The 15,758-nt window shown below is 40.5% G+C and overlaps 1 protein-coding gene across 1 annotated transcript; it reads left to right on the top strand.

The window, feature by feature from the left end:
• Positions 1-1,924: 1,924 nt before the first annotated feature.
• Positions 1,925-14,915, top strand: LOC124258454 (beta carbonic anhydrase 1-like). The gene is made up of 4 exons (XM_046692559.1): positions 1,925-2,095; positions 7,485-7,709; positions 11,902-12,132; positions 14,536-14,915. The coding sequence occupies exons 1-4, from the start codon at positions 1,994-1,996 to the stop codon at positions 14,743-14,745; spliced, it is 768 nt and encodes a 255-aa protein (XP_046548515.1). The 5' UTR covers positions 1,925-1,993; the 3' UTR covers positions 14,746-14,915.
• The last annotated feature ends 843 nt before the right edge of the window (positions 14,916-15,758 follow it).

Here is a 15,758-nt window from a genome sequence, read left to right as displayed (position 1 = left end):
CTTGAGACTAACATATAGTTTCCGAAAAGGACATATTTATAGTAAACGTGTTTTTTTAAAATTAATAAAATATCAAATGAAAGAAGCCCAGAGAGTTTCGAGATTTGCATGGACTTTCTTGGATGTTTGCTTCAGGGTCTGCATGACAGACAACCCACGCTTGTAAGAGGCGACTAACAGGATCGGGTGGTCAGCCTCGCTGAATTGGTTGACACATGTCATCGTATCCCAGTTAAGTAGCTCGATGCTCATGCTGTTGATCACTGGATTGCCTGGTCCACACTCTAGTTTTAAATTAGTTTTACACCGCTTTTAGCAATATTCCAGCCACATGGGCGTGTCACGCTTAGAAACAGCGTTAGAAAGACATATAGGTATATAGACCCTACCCTAGTAATATAGTACTAGGGTAGGGTCTATATACCTATATGTCTTTCTAACGCTGTTTCTAAGCGTGACACGCCCTGTGATTCCAGCAGCATCACGGCGGGGGACACCTGAAACGGGCTTCACACATTTTACCCAAGTGGGGAATCGAACCCGGGTCCACACTCTATTATTTACAGACCACCGCACAGAGCTGGAATATTGCTGAGTGCGGCGTTAAACAACAAACAAACCTAAACCAAAGGCTCGTGATAACAAAAGATGCCAGGTTATGCATCTTACTACGGTTATAACGAACACGTTTATAACGAACTTTTTGGCCCCCGAGACTTGCTGTATATGCTGGTCGAAATACGTATAACTACTGTTCTAGCGAACTAAATTTAAAGGTCGCTTTGAGTTGTGGGCGTAGTTTACTGTTATTCGAAATACTTAATGTAAATACCATATCAAATCATTTGCATATATCACCTACACAACAATAAAAAGGTTTTATTTATGATATGTGCGACTAGGTCATAGAACTGCAATATCAGGTAGAGGGAAGGCAAAATGTTAAAGTGTGTATTGAAGATAAATAACATTTAGGACACGAAACGCAGTTCTTGATTATTTCACAATTCAGTATTTACTGGTAGTGTGTCGTACGTTTGCGTGGGCAATTCAAGATCACACGCTAGAAACTTGTTAGAAGAATCTATTCTTGAGCTGAAGTTAGTGACTCGGTTGGTTTGTTGTTTTACGCCGCACTCAGCAATATTCCAGCTATATGGTGGAGGTCTGTAAATAATCGAGTCTGGTCCGGACAATCCAGTGATCAACAGCATGAGTATCGATCTACATAAATGTGAGCTGAAGTGTTGCCCGAGAATTATTAACTGATGAAGGATCTGACGTGAACGGTACAAGAAAGAAGAATAACGAAGGAAGGTGACAAAATATTGATGTATCTCTACGAGAGTGTCTTGTTAGAAGACGAATATCCCTTCTTATTGAAATCCTGTGCTTATAAAGATCTTTGGACCGATTTTTGTCTGACGATTTGCAAGTTAATGTGGTATCTTATATCTTTTAGCAATATCCTTAAATAAAACAAAACTAAAGGCATGATCATGCTAGCTCCTTTTATATATTATGCATATATGGAATGAGGGTAAAGTTAGAAAATGAGAAAATATGAACTAATATTCTGGCCTACCTCCATAACATAGTAACACTATTTCCAAGAAGTGACGCGCATTCATACGCAAACATTTATCCTCTTGCCTGGTAACACCTGTGAGAATAAAGGCGTGTGGCCTTGCCTAAATTTCCGTTGACATTAAATGTACTCGTTTTTTCTGGAAGCAACTCAGAAATAAGCACTAGAGCAACTTTATTTACATAGGGATCTTTCACACCTCAGGATTTCAGTTCACTTCGTGAAAATGCATTTGGTATTTCGCTCTAGAAGCGTAATAAAATAATCTGATGAGTTTCCCTCATTATCTCCCTTTAGGAAGTACTCTTGCGTTAGTGAAACGAAAAGTATTCTACTTCCGTTGTGATCGCTGACCATTGCTTGCACCTCTTGTTTTCATTACCTTCGCTTTCCACTACAGTGAATATGCCTGGCATTGATAAAATAATCAAGGGAATTTTGCATTTTAGAAGATTTGATCGACCTTTCATGGTAGAAGAGTTTCTGAGGGTGAAAGCGGACCCACAGGTGTGTATTTGTTGTGATGATGTAAACACTACTAAACAGCTGATGCTCCAGTAAAATCCCTCCAAATAACACGTTAATCATGTGATCGCAATCACAAATATCACGAAAGAAATCGAATATACCGCAATACTGGTATGTGCATGGGTTTTCGGAACAGTGGTAGTTCCCGGGGACAATGCTGCACAATGAATGTCGCATTTATTCCTGACCAAAGTCCACGCATTGATCATGTTGATAGTATCAAGTCGTTGATTTATTACCTGCTTGCATCAAGGGTAACAGTTGGGTAAGAGTTCCGCCCGTGGGAGTACTGCACTTTACCGGGCGCACTTTTTCAGATTAATTAGCGTTGCTGGGGTTCCCTAAGGATCGTAAAGGGTGGCATACCCTAACCCTAAACCCTAACCCTAAGGATCGTAAAGGGTGTAATACCCTAACCCTAAACCCTAACCCTAAGGATCTTTAAGGGAGCAGGAAGGGCTGTGCCCGGTAAAGTGCATTCTAGCCTCGTCCGTAACCCCCACTTGAAATGTCAAAATGTAAAATTGGTGTTGTAGTGTAAATAAGAATTAAGGGTAGGGTTTGGGTTGGGTTGTGTTTAAATTATGGTTAGGGTTAGGTTAGTGTTAGTATGCATCGGAGTGGATACGAACTCACTAATACTAATGAAAAAACCTGGGGTGCGGAAATCTTTCCAATAGTCGAGAATGGCTTTCCTCGTGTGCAGCCAGAAGTGTGTATTATAATATGTGGTCTGTGTTATTATATTTTTTAAATTGGAGCACCTTTAGAATCCCCCACCATGACTTGTACAGATGTATCATCCTACTGCGAATGACATTACAAGTCACGTGACCATCCTTCACATACTCCTTCAATGTGAAGAAACTTTTGCAAATGAACCTTACACAACAGGACTCGAACCGGTGACACGCTCTCTACTGATTGCGCTACGGGGCCCTTGAGAATAACATGTTCAATACGTCGCGTCACTGATAATGATTGGGTAATAGTTGCTGCCAGTAACCATGTCACGGTCACCGCCACGTTTGGTTTACACCAAACACCAGCATGCATGTGTTTATCGTGTTTATGAGTAATTGCAAATACTTACATTGACATGTGAATAATGCTTGGTAGAATAACATTGACAGCATCAGCAATGAGGAAAGGAAAGATAAAAACCCAAGAAAAATACCCTCCCAGTAAAGTAAAAGTAAGGGGCAAGCCCCCCTATAATCACCCATTGAAACGAATTTGTTAGTTTCTGTTTACATTACAATGTTAACAAACACTGCACTGAAGCCTTACAAATGTGAGGCCAGTTTGACCACTGTCCCTATGGGAACACAACCAAGAGAGTCAGTGTAATACATTTTTACAACAATATTGCAACATCATGGTTTAGAATACAAAGATACAAATATGTTTGATTTCATGTGCTCTTATTTGGTTGGGGGTTCTAAACCCAGGCCACAGAGGACTGCATAGAACAGAAACATATTGTCTTGATTCAAGGTGCTGCAGCAGTGAAAACCTGACTAAAACATTAAGCAGTGACTGAGCCATTCATAAGTAACTGAATGAACTCCTCCTTAAAGAATGTATGAACCAAACAATTAATGATTATAATCGTTGTACATGATTTTCCTGCAGTAGTGGTTACCATGTAAACTAGATTACTTCTGTAAATCTGTTTATTTTGTTTTAAATTCTGTTCATCTCATTTCTACATAAGTATCATATAATATAAGCATATGATATAGGGTTACCCTCGGTGTCCGTCCGTACGAAACAGGGAATGTATTCTATCCACTTCTCCACCATAACCGCTCTGTGGAATTCAATGAACTTATACATGGGCTTTCTTGGGACTCTAATGGTGTGCATCTCATATTTTGTTTTTTTTATTTTATTGTTTTTTTGTAAGTTTAGAGACATTTGAACTTAGGTACATTTTGCTGAATTTCTCTATGATGATAGTGTAATAGGGGATGAAGTCTATCCACTTCTCCACAAAAACTGCTCAACAGAATTGTAGGGACTCTAAAGGTGTGCATTTCATAATTTTTTATGCAATTTCTTAATTTTGTCACTTTTACAGATGTTTGAACTTAGTTGAATTTTGTTCTATTCAGCCAGTGTTCGTTCCATCCAACAGGGGGTGTACGTTATCCACTTCTCCTCAAAAACTACTTTATGGAATTCATTTAGATTACACATGTGCTTTAAAGGGACTCTAAAGGCGTGCATCTCATATTTTGATTTTGTATTTTATTTATTTTTCCAATTTTAATGCCGTTTGAACTTAGATAAATTTTGTTGAATTTCTCTCTGAATATAGTGTTGTAGGGGGTGAAGTCTATCCACTTCTCCACAAAAGCAGCTCAACAGAATTGATTGAGCTTCTACGTGTGTTTCATTGGAAACTAAAGGTCACATAAACCCTAGGGGTAAAAATACATAAATCACTAACTGGCATCGTTATAAATGAAACCCCGCCATTAAAACTACTCATTTCGACCTTTAATTGACTTAAATCGACCTTTTGACAACAGTGCACAATTCTCACCACGAACGAAATTTCAACCAATCAGAGCTGCCGACTCTGTGACGCCATATGAGGAATAGCTTTGAGGGCCGATGCAGAATTCATCTACATTTTAGGGGTAAATTATCTTGTTTACAGGCTTGTATAAACCTGAAATCGTGACAATTGTTGTGGAAAATGAAAGCTATATGTTCTCACAATCTACTGTCATTTAATTTTGTCTCCTGCTTTGCCTAGTTTCCGAAGTTACAACTTGTTTTCATAGACGCTTCTGTCACAATTGATTGGTGTCGTTAGGCCCTATTTGTATAATGACTGATCCAAATTGATCCCATTTCTGTGTTTTTTTACCTCGATATTTAATCATGTCATGTAAAAATCTGTTTGTATTCTCAAAACAGTGTCGGCCCATAAGTTTTCACATGCAATACAGCAATTAATACTCCCTTGTTGTAACCCGTGTTAGGTGGTATAAACCTACACATGTTATTTGTCATCATTCACTTGATGGTCAGTTAATGAATTTATAACAGGTATAATTAGTGGTAACACACTTAGATTACCCGACAAAGGTTCCCATTTGGCATTTCTTGTGTCTGGAGTAAATATTCAACATTATAAACATCGATCAAAGGATTAACCGATAACACGCTGATTGATTAATTACTTTTATCTTACACAGCCGGAATTGTCAAAAGGTAGTGTTTATGTATGTAGATTTACTAATCTATACTGAATACACTCTGCCGTGGTCGGTGTTCATGTGAAAAACAACGCCCTTCTTCAAAGGATTAACCGCAATACATTGATTGATTGCCCATTATTGGCTAACTAAATTACTGTTTTAATGAAAGGCGGACATTATGCAATTAGTTGCCAGGTGTGCTATCTTGGGTGACCAATGAGACTATACACCAATACCTGAAAAGATTTATCACTTTTTCGTGATATTAAACTGTTAAAAGACACATCATTTGGAACAGTTTTGTGGATATTGATGGATACATTCCTCAAACAAGGTAATGGCCTGATATTGTTCCTATAACTTTAATCTGTTTTAATTTTAATATTTGCATTTTGTTTTTATTCATTTGTCGTAGCATTCAACAGAATCATTGTTTTCGCCAAGAAGTGTAATGAGACAGACAACATACACTAGGGTGTGTGTGCTAATTATGATTCACATTGGCAAACTATAAAATGTCTAGATATTACAGTTCTGTTATAAATTCACTATAAGTATCAGCAGATCGCCAGCTTTTTATTTAGTTTCAAAATGCATAAAAGTATGATAATAAACTAATTAGGATTATAAGACCAAATATAAAGACGCATTACTGACTAGTATCTACATACTGGTGAGTGGACATTAACCATGTGAATGTAGCAAGAAATTTATCGCAGTATTGTGACTTCGACCCCACCTCGCTTCTCGTGGAAGAAATCGCTATGTTATAAGTTGTGTCATGCAAAATCCTTTTGGTTATGATTCCAATACATATTTAACTATTTAGTAGAAAGTAGTTTTGATTTTCTAACTTGATGAAAACAAACTATAATCTCATTAATTCTAACAGACTTTACGATTTTCAAAATGGCGGCGCTCTGTCGGGAACATCCGCCAGTCTGTGGATAAATGCTATTTAGGTTTGTTTTCACCGAAGTTACAAAATCAAAACTACTTTCTACTGGTAGTAAAATATGTATTTTATTGATGGCCAATAGGATTTTGCATGACATAGCGATAACATAACAATTTCTCTCCTGGCAGCCAGGTGGGTGTCAATATAATACTACTTACAATATTATTGTTACTTCGACCACAACCTCACTTCCGAGGAAGAAATCGCTATGTTACAAGTTGTGTTATGGAAAATCTTTATGGTCATCAATCATATACATATTTTACTATAACTAGTAAGTAGTTTTGATTCTTTAACTTCCGTGAAGCCGATCTGAACACAAGTAAGATATCGCTTCAGGCTTCCACAACGCCGCTTCGCGACTCACAAACATAACCCATTTAGCACCTAACTGCGGGTCCTGTGGAAATCTGTGCATGGTGACACCATCACCCGACCCTAGGAGCAATTGACGACAAAGCAACGATTCGCATGTCGCCGCTCATGTCGAGAAATCATCAAAATGATGAGCGCATACACTACACACTTTCTATACAACTAACTGAAAATCGCTCCTCATATGACGCCACTGCAGTGCTCTGGCGACAGAGTTACGTGAACCTGTCTGTGGTTTCAAGGCGGGCGAGAGGGAAGCAGGCTTAATTTTTGGCCACTTTTAATCGCCGGTATTAATTAACCACAAGTTTTAAAGAATAAATTTGGTGTTCCGCATAAGACTAACCACAAATCTTTCATATGTAATGGTTAAAAGAGTAACAAAAACAAAGTTTAGTGGTTCTTTAATTGTAGCATGTTTTTGCATAGATTATTACCAAAATAGGGTCTTGAACATAATCTAAAAGCAGACCATGAAGAAAGACCTATATTTGTATATTGTAGAAAGTTATGATGTTTATCTATGACAAAAGGTAATGTAAGATATTATCGATACCACAATTTCCTTATTGATAATCATTATTAACTTATCCTATCGACAATATTTCCAATTATTGATCATTTTAGCCAGCAATAGCTACAAACATGATTCTACAGCTGTAACCTGCTCTGAAATTTGAGGTGAAGCAATTTCCACACAATATGACGTAAATTTGCACAAAGCTGTATGCATCGTATAGCGACCGAATTGTTTAAGACATGAGATCTTTTAATCCCATGATTGTATGTATTAGAGTCACATATGTCTCTTCATTTTCAGCCCAGCTCGGTGTTCTTTACCTGCATGGACAGCCGAGTGCTGGCATCGAGGTTCACCACCAGCCATGTTGGGGACAACTTCTTCATCCGTAACGCTGGGAACCTCATCCCGAATGCCAAGCACTTCAGCTACGAGTCTGTCACAACAGAACCCGGTGCGCTGGAGCTAGGCTGCATCATCAACAACATTAAACATGTGGTGGTGTGTGGACACTCCGACTGCAAGGTGAGTGTCTTAGCGAACACATATGCCGGGGCACATTCCACAAAGTGCTCTAGTCTTAGCGCAAGGCTATCGGGAATCAATGTATCAGAGAATCTTAGTGCTACAATCACTTTGTGGAGCATGTGGTGGTGTGTGGACACTCCGACTGCAAGGTGAGTGTCTTAGCGAACACATATGCCGGGGCACATTCCACAAAGTGCTCTAGTCTTAGCGCAGGGCTATCGGGAATCAATGTATCAGAGAATCTTAGTGCTACAATCACTTTGTGGAGCATGTGGTGGTGTGTGGACACTCCGACTGCAAGGTGAGTGTCTTAGTGAACACACATTTACTCCACCAGGCCACATTCCACGAAGTGCTCTAGTCTTAGCGCAGGGCTATCGGGAATCAATGTATCAGAGAATCTTGGTGCTACAATCACCTTGTGGAGCATGTGGTGTGTGTGGACACTCCGACTGCAAGGTGAGTGTCTTAGCGAACACATATGCCAGGCCACATTCCACAAAGTGCTGTAGTCTTAGCGCAGGGCTATTGGAAATCAATGTATCAGAGAATCTTAGTCCTACAATCACTTTGTGGAGCATGTGGTGGTGTGTGGACACTCCGACTGCAAGGTGAGTGTCTTAGCGAACACATGCCTACTATGCCGGGGCACATTCCACAAAGTGCTCTTAGCGCAGGGCTATCGGAAATCAATGTATACGAGAATCTTAGTGCTCCGATCATTTTGTGGAGCATGTGGTGGTGTGTGGACACTCTGACTGCAAGGTGGGTGTCTTAGTGAACACACATTTACTCCACCGGGCCACATTCCACAAAGTGCTCTAGTCTTAGCGCAGGGCTATCGGAAATCAATGTATCAGGGAATCTTAGTGCTATAATCACTTTGTGGAGCATGTGGTGGTATGTGGACCCTCTGACTGCAAGGTGAGTGTCTTAGCGAACACATGCCTACTATGCCGGGCCACATTCCACAAAGTGCTCTTAGCGCAGGGCTATCGGAAATCAATGTATAAGAGCAGCTTAATGCTCCAATCACTTTGTTGAGCATGTGGTGGTGTGTGGACACTCCGACTGCAAGGTGGGTGTCTTAGAGAACACATGTCTATTCTGCCGGCCCCATTCCTCAAAGTGCTCTAAACGCTACAACTATAGAAAACCAATGTTAAAGTATAAGAGCATCTTTGTGTTTGGATCACTTTGTAGAACGAGGTCCTTGTGATAATATATTTGACTTACTGACCAGATCTGGAAAATTAAAATTATGACCAGTATACAGGCATAATGCAATATGCCTTTACACTGTTGGTAATACAATACGTTTTCTGTGGTCCAGTATATTGGGTAAAATATATATAACATATTTCTTCATTATTTGAAGATTCCAGCTGAAAATATACACAAATGTTGTTTCACTTAAAAAATGATTGGCATAAAGGTGGAAGTGATTTTTCGCAATTACATGTACATGTGTGCTTAGTCTAGCCTTCAAGCAGGAATAGAAAGAAAATAAATGAGTACCTTGACCATTTCCTGTTCAACATACAGCAAGCTAAACAGACCACCTCCAGTTTGGCCTAAAATGTCACCAGCTTGAAAATATGTGATCACGTTCAGCATAAGTCATAACATTAAAAATTGTAGCTCTAAATATTTAAAAATGTGGTTGGTTTTAATTACTGGATGGATTTACATTTACAAAAAAACACAAAATGTTTTACAAAAAAACAACCAATCATAGATGTTTCAGTCTGCACTGAAGGCTCCTTAAAGAGCTTCTTAAACTGCGCACTTGATGATGTTATCATATCATCAAGTGCGCAGTTTAAGAAGCTCTTTATTATCATATCATCAGATCATTAGGATTTCATTTTCCAGTTAAACTTATTAACAAACAACAGAATGGCATTCATAAAATTGCTCAGTGAAGGTATATAGTTTTGTGGACATTAAGGTCCCGAACCATCTCGATGGTCCAGTAGATAGGGCACCTGCCAAGAAAGCACATCCTACCACACAGTATTTCAGGGCTGGAAATAACTTTAAAATTGCTAGTGTACTCCGGTACAGTGGCACAAGTAAAATCACTTGCCCTGATTATTTTTCCACTATACTGGCTGATTTTCTTGTTGAGTTTTTAAATAAACAACATAATTAACATTGGAAAGTCAACTGGACACCGGTACAGTGTGATATACAAATATGCTTGCCCGACAGAAAAAAACACTGGACTCGCACGTCAGGCAATGGGTTATTTCCACCCCTGTATTTAAGCAACAACTTGATATGGTACTTGTTGTTACCCTGACTGGTGCCCAGCATTAAGAGGATGAAACAAGAACCGGTCAGTCTGGAGTTTACTGTGTATTAGTGGGGTGTCCATTTCAAACAGTGGCAAGCAGGGCTGTTGTGAGTCTCTTGCATGTTCTGTGAATCGAACCACCTTCATGAATTTGTTATTTGTGATCACCAGTATTGAATATTCAGGAGTGGTTTTACATTAAATTAGTTGTTTATCAAAACACGATCTGCAAAGTGGAATATATCCAATCCTGGCAGGATATCAGCCAACAGATATACAGTCGTGCCCCGTTTATCCGAACCTCAGATATCCGGAAAACTCACCTTCCGAACGAAAATTCCTCAAAACGAATTCACAATGTTGTAAAATTACTCACTTATCTGGAAATCCGGACAGTCATATTCACATACAAAACGCTAAATTATATGCATTTTTTCTCGTATATCTGGATGGCAGAGCACCTGTCAGCATGTTTACACACGCATTTTACCGAGTGGCTTTGCGTGCCCTAACATAAAAGAAGTCGGCAGTCTTTGAAGCGTGAGAGCATTAACTACCTGTAATTAGCAAGGTGACACTGAGTTAATTTTGAGTTGTGATTGGCAAGGCAAGACGTCCCTGTTGTTTTGGTAGTGACTTTAATCCGGAAGTTTATGTTAGGTACAGCAACAATGCAAACGTCTTGGGTCTATTATGTTCGTTTCTTTGTATGTCTTTTTACATATGGTCCGTGGTTCAGATATCCGGAAATTTGTTTATCCGGACAATTTCAAGAAAAACACAACTGTCCGGATAAACGGGGCACGACTGTATTATTTTGACATTAGTGTGATCACTGGTCTGTGTTATAATAAATTAACATTGTAAATGTAGACATAACATGCCAAAGAATCCATTTTGTTATTGTTACAATGAATTTAATGAATAAAACATCATCTCCTGACTTGTTATTGAATTTGTTTCTCAAAATATGTGATATGTATCATATTTGCCTTATAGTGGATATGACCGCCTCCGTGGTGTAGTGGTTAGAGCATCCGCCCGGAGAGCGGAAGGTCGTGGGTACGATCCCCGACCGCGTCATACCAAACTATGGTACTTGTTGGTCCTTGCCTGGCGCTCGGCATTAATGGGTACAACAAGGACTGGTCGGCTCGGAGTCAGTATAATGTGTCTGAGTGGGGTATTCGTGCTTCACTGCGGCATGATGGGCTAGCACTATTAAACCAGCTTAAGTCTGGGCTAGTACAAGCAGCCGCACATACACATACACACGCATGCACGTCGTCATATGAGCGAAATATTCTCAAGCACGACGTTAAACCCAATTTCACCTCACCTCACCTATAGTGGATATGTTGCAGAACTTGTGACTGTGGATCTCAGTAGAATAGTATTATAAAAGCAGGCTGAGTTCAGACTGGCACTTCAGCCACACCCACTCAAACTACCACACCACACCACACCACACCACACCACACCACACCTCACCACAGCAGTATCGGTGTAATACTCTTGAACCTGATATTTCAGGCCATGAATGCACTGTACGGCCTCCGCCACGACCGTCAGCACCAAATAGGCACACCACACCACACCACACCACACCACACCACACCAGTATCGATGTAATACTCTTGAACCTGATATTTCAGGCCATGAATGCACTGTACGGCCTCCGCCGACGACCGTCAGCACCAAATAGGCACACCACACCACACCACACCACACCACACCACACCAGTATCGATGTAATACTCTTGAACCTGATATTTCAGGCCATGAATGCACTGTACGGCCTCCGCCACGACCGTCAGCACCAAATAGGCACACCACACCACACCACACCACACCAGTATCGATGTAATACTCTTGAACCTGATATTTCAGGCCATGAATGCACTGTACGGCCTCCGCCACGACTGTCACCACCAAGTAGGCACACCACTACAGATGTGGCTCAAGAAGCACGGCCAGCCCACAGTGTCCAAGTTTGAAAAGCTGGAAGCAGGAAACAACTACTCCGGACCTCTGACATTCCAGGGCGAAACCGAGAAAAGCAACTTTGACGCATACATTGATCCAGAGAACAAATTTTCAATGGCGGACAAATTTTCTCAGGTAGGTTGGCTATTGGTGTCTGGTACTGTGCATAGAGCTCCGCCACAAGTTAGTTGAAGTTAAGCAACATTGGTCGTGAAGAGTCCTTGGATGTGTGACTGTGTCTGGCAGCTTGACTCCTGAGAGTTTCTAGGACTTCAAACCTGTCCCACAATGAAGCACATGTGATGCATGTGGTCTCACCCTGAGCAAGTGAGTTAACATTTGTTCATGAATTGTGTCTGTTTACACAGTGAATGGGTACGCACTGGGGTAGGTCCTATAACTGTTGACCTTCTAGTGCCTCTGTTCCAGGTGAACTGTCTTATCTATAGTTATGACACACCCCTGTATAGATATGACACTCTGTTCCAGGTGAACTCCCTTGTCTATAGTTATGACACACCCCTCTTTAGGTATGGCCCTCTGTTCCCGGTGAACTCCCTTGTCTATAGTTATGACGCCCCCCTCTGTAGATATGACCCTCAGTTCCAGGTGAACTGTTTTGTCTATAGTTATGCCCCACCCCTGTTTAGATATGACCCTCTGTTGCAGGTTAACTGTCCTGTCAATAGTTATAACCCACCCCTCTGTAGAAATGACCCTCTGTAGATATGACCCTCTGTTCCAGGTGAACTGTCTATAGTTATGACCCACCCCTCTGTAGATATGACCCTCTGTTCCAGGTGAACTGTCTATAGTTCTGACACACCCCTCTGTAGATATGACCCTCTGTTCCAGGTGAACTGTCTTGTCTATAGTTATGACCCTCTGTAGAAATGACCCTCTGTTCTATATGAACTGTCTTGTCTATAGTTATGACCCACCCCTCTGTAGATATAACCCTCTGTTCCAGGTGAACTGTCTATAGTTATGACACACCCCTCTGTAGATATGACCCTCTGTTCCAGGTGAACTGTCTATAGTTATGACACACCCCTCTGTAGATATGACCCTCTGTTCCAGGTGAACTGTCTATAGTTATGACACACCCCTCTGTAGATATGACCCTCTGTTCCAGGTGAACTGTCATGTCTATAGTTATGACCCTCTGTAGAAATGACCCTCTGTTCTATATGAACTGTCTTGTCTATAGTTATGACCCACCCCTCTGTAGATATAACCCTCTGTTCCAGGTGAACTGTCTATAGTTATGACACACCCCTCTGTAGATATGACCCTCTGTTCCAGGTGAACTGTCATGTCTATAGTTATGACCCTCTGTTCTATATGAACTGTCTTGTCTATAGTTATGACCCACCCCTCTGTAGATATAACCCTCTGTTCCAGGTGAACTGTCTATAGTTATGACCCACCCCTCTGTAGATATGACCCTCTGTTCCAGGTGAACTGTCTATAGTTATGACACACCCCTCTGTAGATATGACCCTCTGTTCCAGGTGAACTGTCTATAGTTATGACCCTCTGTTCTATATGAACTGTCTTGTCTATAGTTATGACCCACCCCTCTGTAGATATAACCCTCTGTTCCAGGTGAACTGTCTATAGTTATGACCCACCCCTCTGTAGATATGACCCTCTGTTCCAGGTGAACTGTCTATAGTTATGACACACCCCTCTGTAGATATGACCCTCTGTTCCAGGTGAACTGTCTATAGTTATGACACACCCCTCTGTAGATATGACCCTCTGTTCCAGGTGAACTGTCTATAGTTATGACCCTCTGTAGAAATGACCCTCTGTTACAGGTGAACTGTCTTCTCTATAGTTATGACCCTCTGTAGAAATGACCCTCTGTTCCAGGTGAACTGTCTTGTCTATAGTTATGACCCTCTGTAGAAATGACCCTCTGTTACAGGTGAACTGTCTTGTCTATAGTTATGACCCTCTGTAGAAATGACCCTCTGTTCCAGGTGAACTGTCTTGTCTATAGTTATGACCCTCTGTAGAAATGACTCTCTGTTCCAGGTGAACTGTCTTCTCTATAGTTATGACCCTCTGTAGAAATGACCCTCTGTTCCAGGTGAACTGTCTTGTCTATAGTTATGACCCTCTGTAGAAATGACTCTCTGTTCCAGGTGAACTGTCTTGTCTATAGTTATGACCCTCTGTAGAAATGACCCTCTGTTCCAGGTGAACTGTCTTGTCTATAGTTATGACCCTCTGTAGAAATGACCCTCTGTTCCAGGTGAACTGTCTTGTCTATAGTTATGACCCTCTGTAGAAATGACCCTCTGTTCCAGGTGAACTGTCTTGTCTATAGTTATGACCCTCTGTAGAAATGACCCTCTGTTACAGGTGAACTGTCTTGTCTATAGTTATGACCCTCTGTAGAAATGACCCTCTGTTCCAGGTGAACTGTCTTGTCTATAGTTATGACCCTCTGTAGAAATGACTCTCTGTTCCAGGTGAACTGTCTTCTCTATAGTTATGACCCTCTGTAGAAATGACCCTCTGTTCCAGGTGAACTGTCTGCAGCAACTACAGAACATTGCAAGTTATGATTTCCTGAGAGAGAAGCTGCACAGGAACGACGTGCGGCTCCATGCCATGTGGTTTGACATCTACACCGGCAACTGCTTCATGTTCAGTCGAGAGAGGAAGATGTTTGTGGAAATTACGGAAGACAATTATGCTCATTTGATTAAAGATGCTCACAGTGATCTCCACTAACAGTCAAAGTTTGTGTGGGCTGAAATCTGGAACAAGATCATAAAACTACACCGAGGAACAAGATCATAAAACTACACCGAGGAACAAGATCATAAAACTACACTGTGATATGTCTCTGACCATTTATTGCCAACATAGCACTGTATCATAATATTTAATGAGTGATATTCTGTCATCAATCAATCTTGATTTCAGTACTTAAAAAGGCCACAGGCCTGTAGTACATTTAGAGTTTACATGAGTAGATAGAAGTCATATGTAGTCTTTGAGTGTCAATTATTTTGTTAAACAGACTGAATTTATGAGAAAAAAGTCCAGTTTATAGAAAAAGTTCTTTCAATCTGATTCTCATCAGCCCACACAACTGATGTCTAAAAGTCCTAAACCTTGCCGCTGATGCTGACATCCTTGCATCAGGTAAATGACACATATCCAGATTACTATCTGCAAAGACATACATTTCCAAATATGGGAAGCATTATTTTGTTATCTGTCTTTAGGTGTAAATTGGTGGTGTACATTTTTATCACATAATTCAAGATGCAGGGGCAGAAATAAAGTTATTAGTGTTCACTGGAGGTTAATTTCCTGAGAAAAAATATAAATAATGATATGACAAAATTCAAGGGAAAAGAATTCCTCAGAACAAGAAATCCACTGCAGAGCATTTCAGACCCGTTTCATATTTTGCTAAATTGACGGGCTCATTTGTGAAAAAAGGTAACTTGGCATGTTTCAGTTTATCATGTTATAGTTTTAAGAAAAGAGACCAATGACTGTGAGTCTATTGAATGAATGCTTGCTTGCTGAGCCAACGGGTGATGTAGGTACGATCTGAAATATTACCGACGACATTGCTATTTTTTGAGTCAATTATTATTGTGTTCAGTTCAAAAACTGCCATTAGAGTAGTTACAGAACACTGGTAGGTGCAAGGGTTTGGGGATCAATGGGATGCTCTTTGTATTATATCAGTGAGTTGGAGTAAGAATTATACAATGTGTACTCTATCC

This window comes from Haliotis rubra, unplaced genomic scaffold (assembly GCF_003918875.1).
Source record: "Haliotis rubra isolate DU_JTF1 unplaced genomic scaffold, ASM391887v1 Scf1173, whole genome shotgun sequence".
In the NCBI taxonomy this organism is placed as follows: Eukaryota; Metazoa; Mollusca; class Gastropoda; order Lepetellida; family Haliotidae; genus Haliotis; species Haliotis rubra.
Note: the sequence above shows the minus strand (reverse complement) of the source record. Positions and strands in the feature narration are given on the sequence as shown.

What these genes read in the sequence shown, in the direction of transcription:
- LOC124258454 (XM_046692559.1), top strand. Translation starts at nt 1,994, where the DNA reads ATGCCTGGCATTGATAAAATAATCAAGGGAATTTTGCATTTTAGAAGA. An exon ending in GGGTGAAAGCGGACCCACAG is followed by an intron (nt 2,096 to 7,484) that starts GTGTGTATTTGT and finishes CTTCATTTTCAG; the next exon opens with CCCAGCTCGGTGTTCTTTAC. An exon ending in GTGGACACTCCGACTGCAAG is followed by an intron (nt 7,710 to 11,901) that starts GTGAGTGTCTTA and finishes CTGATATTTCAG; the next exon opens with GCCATGAATGCACTGTACGG.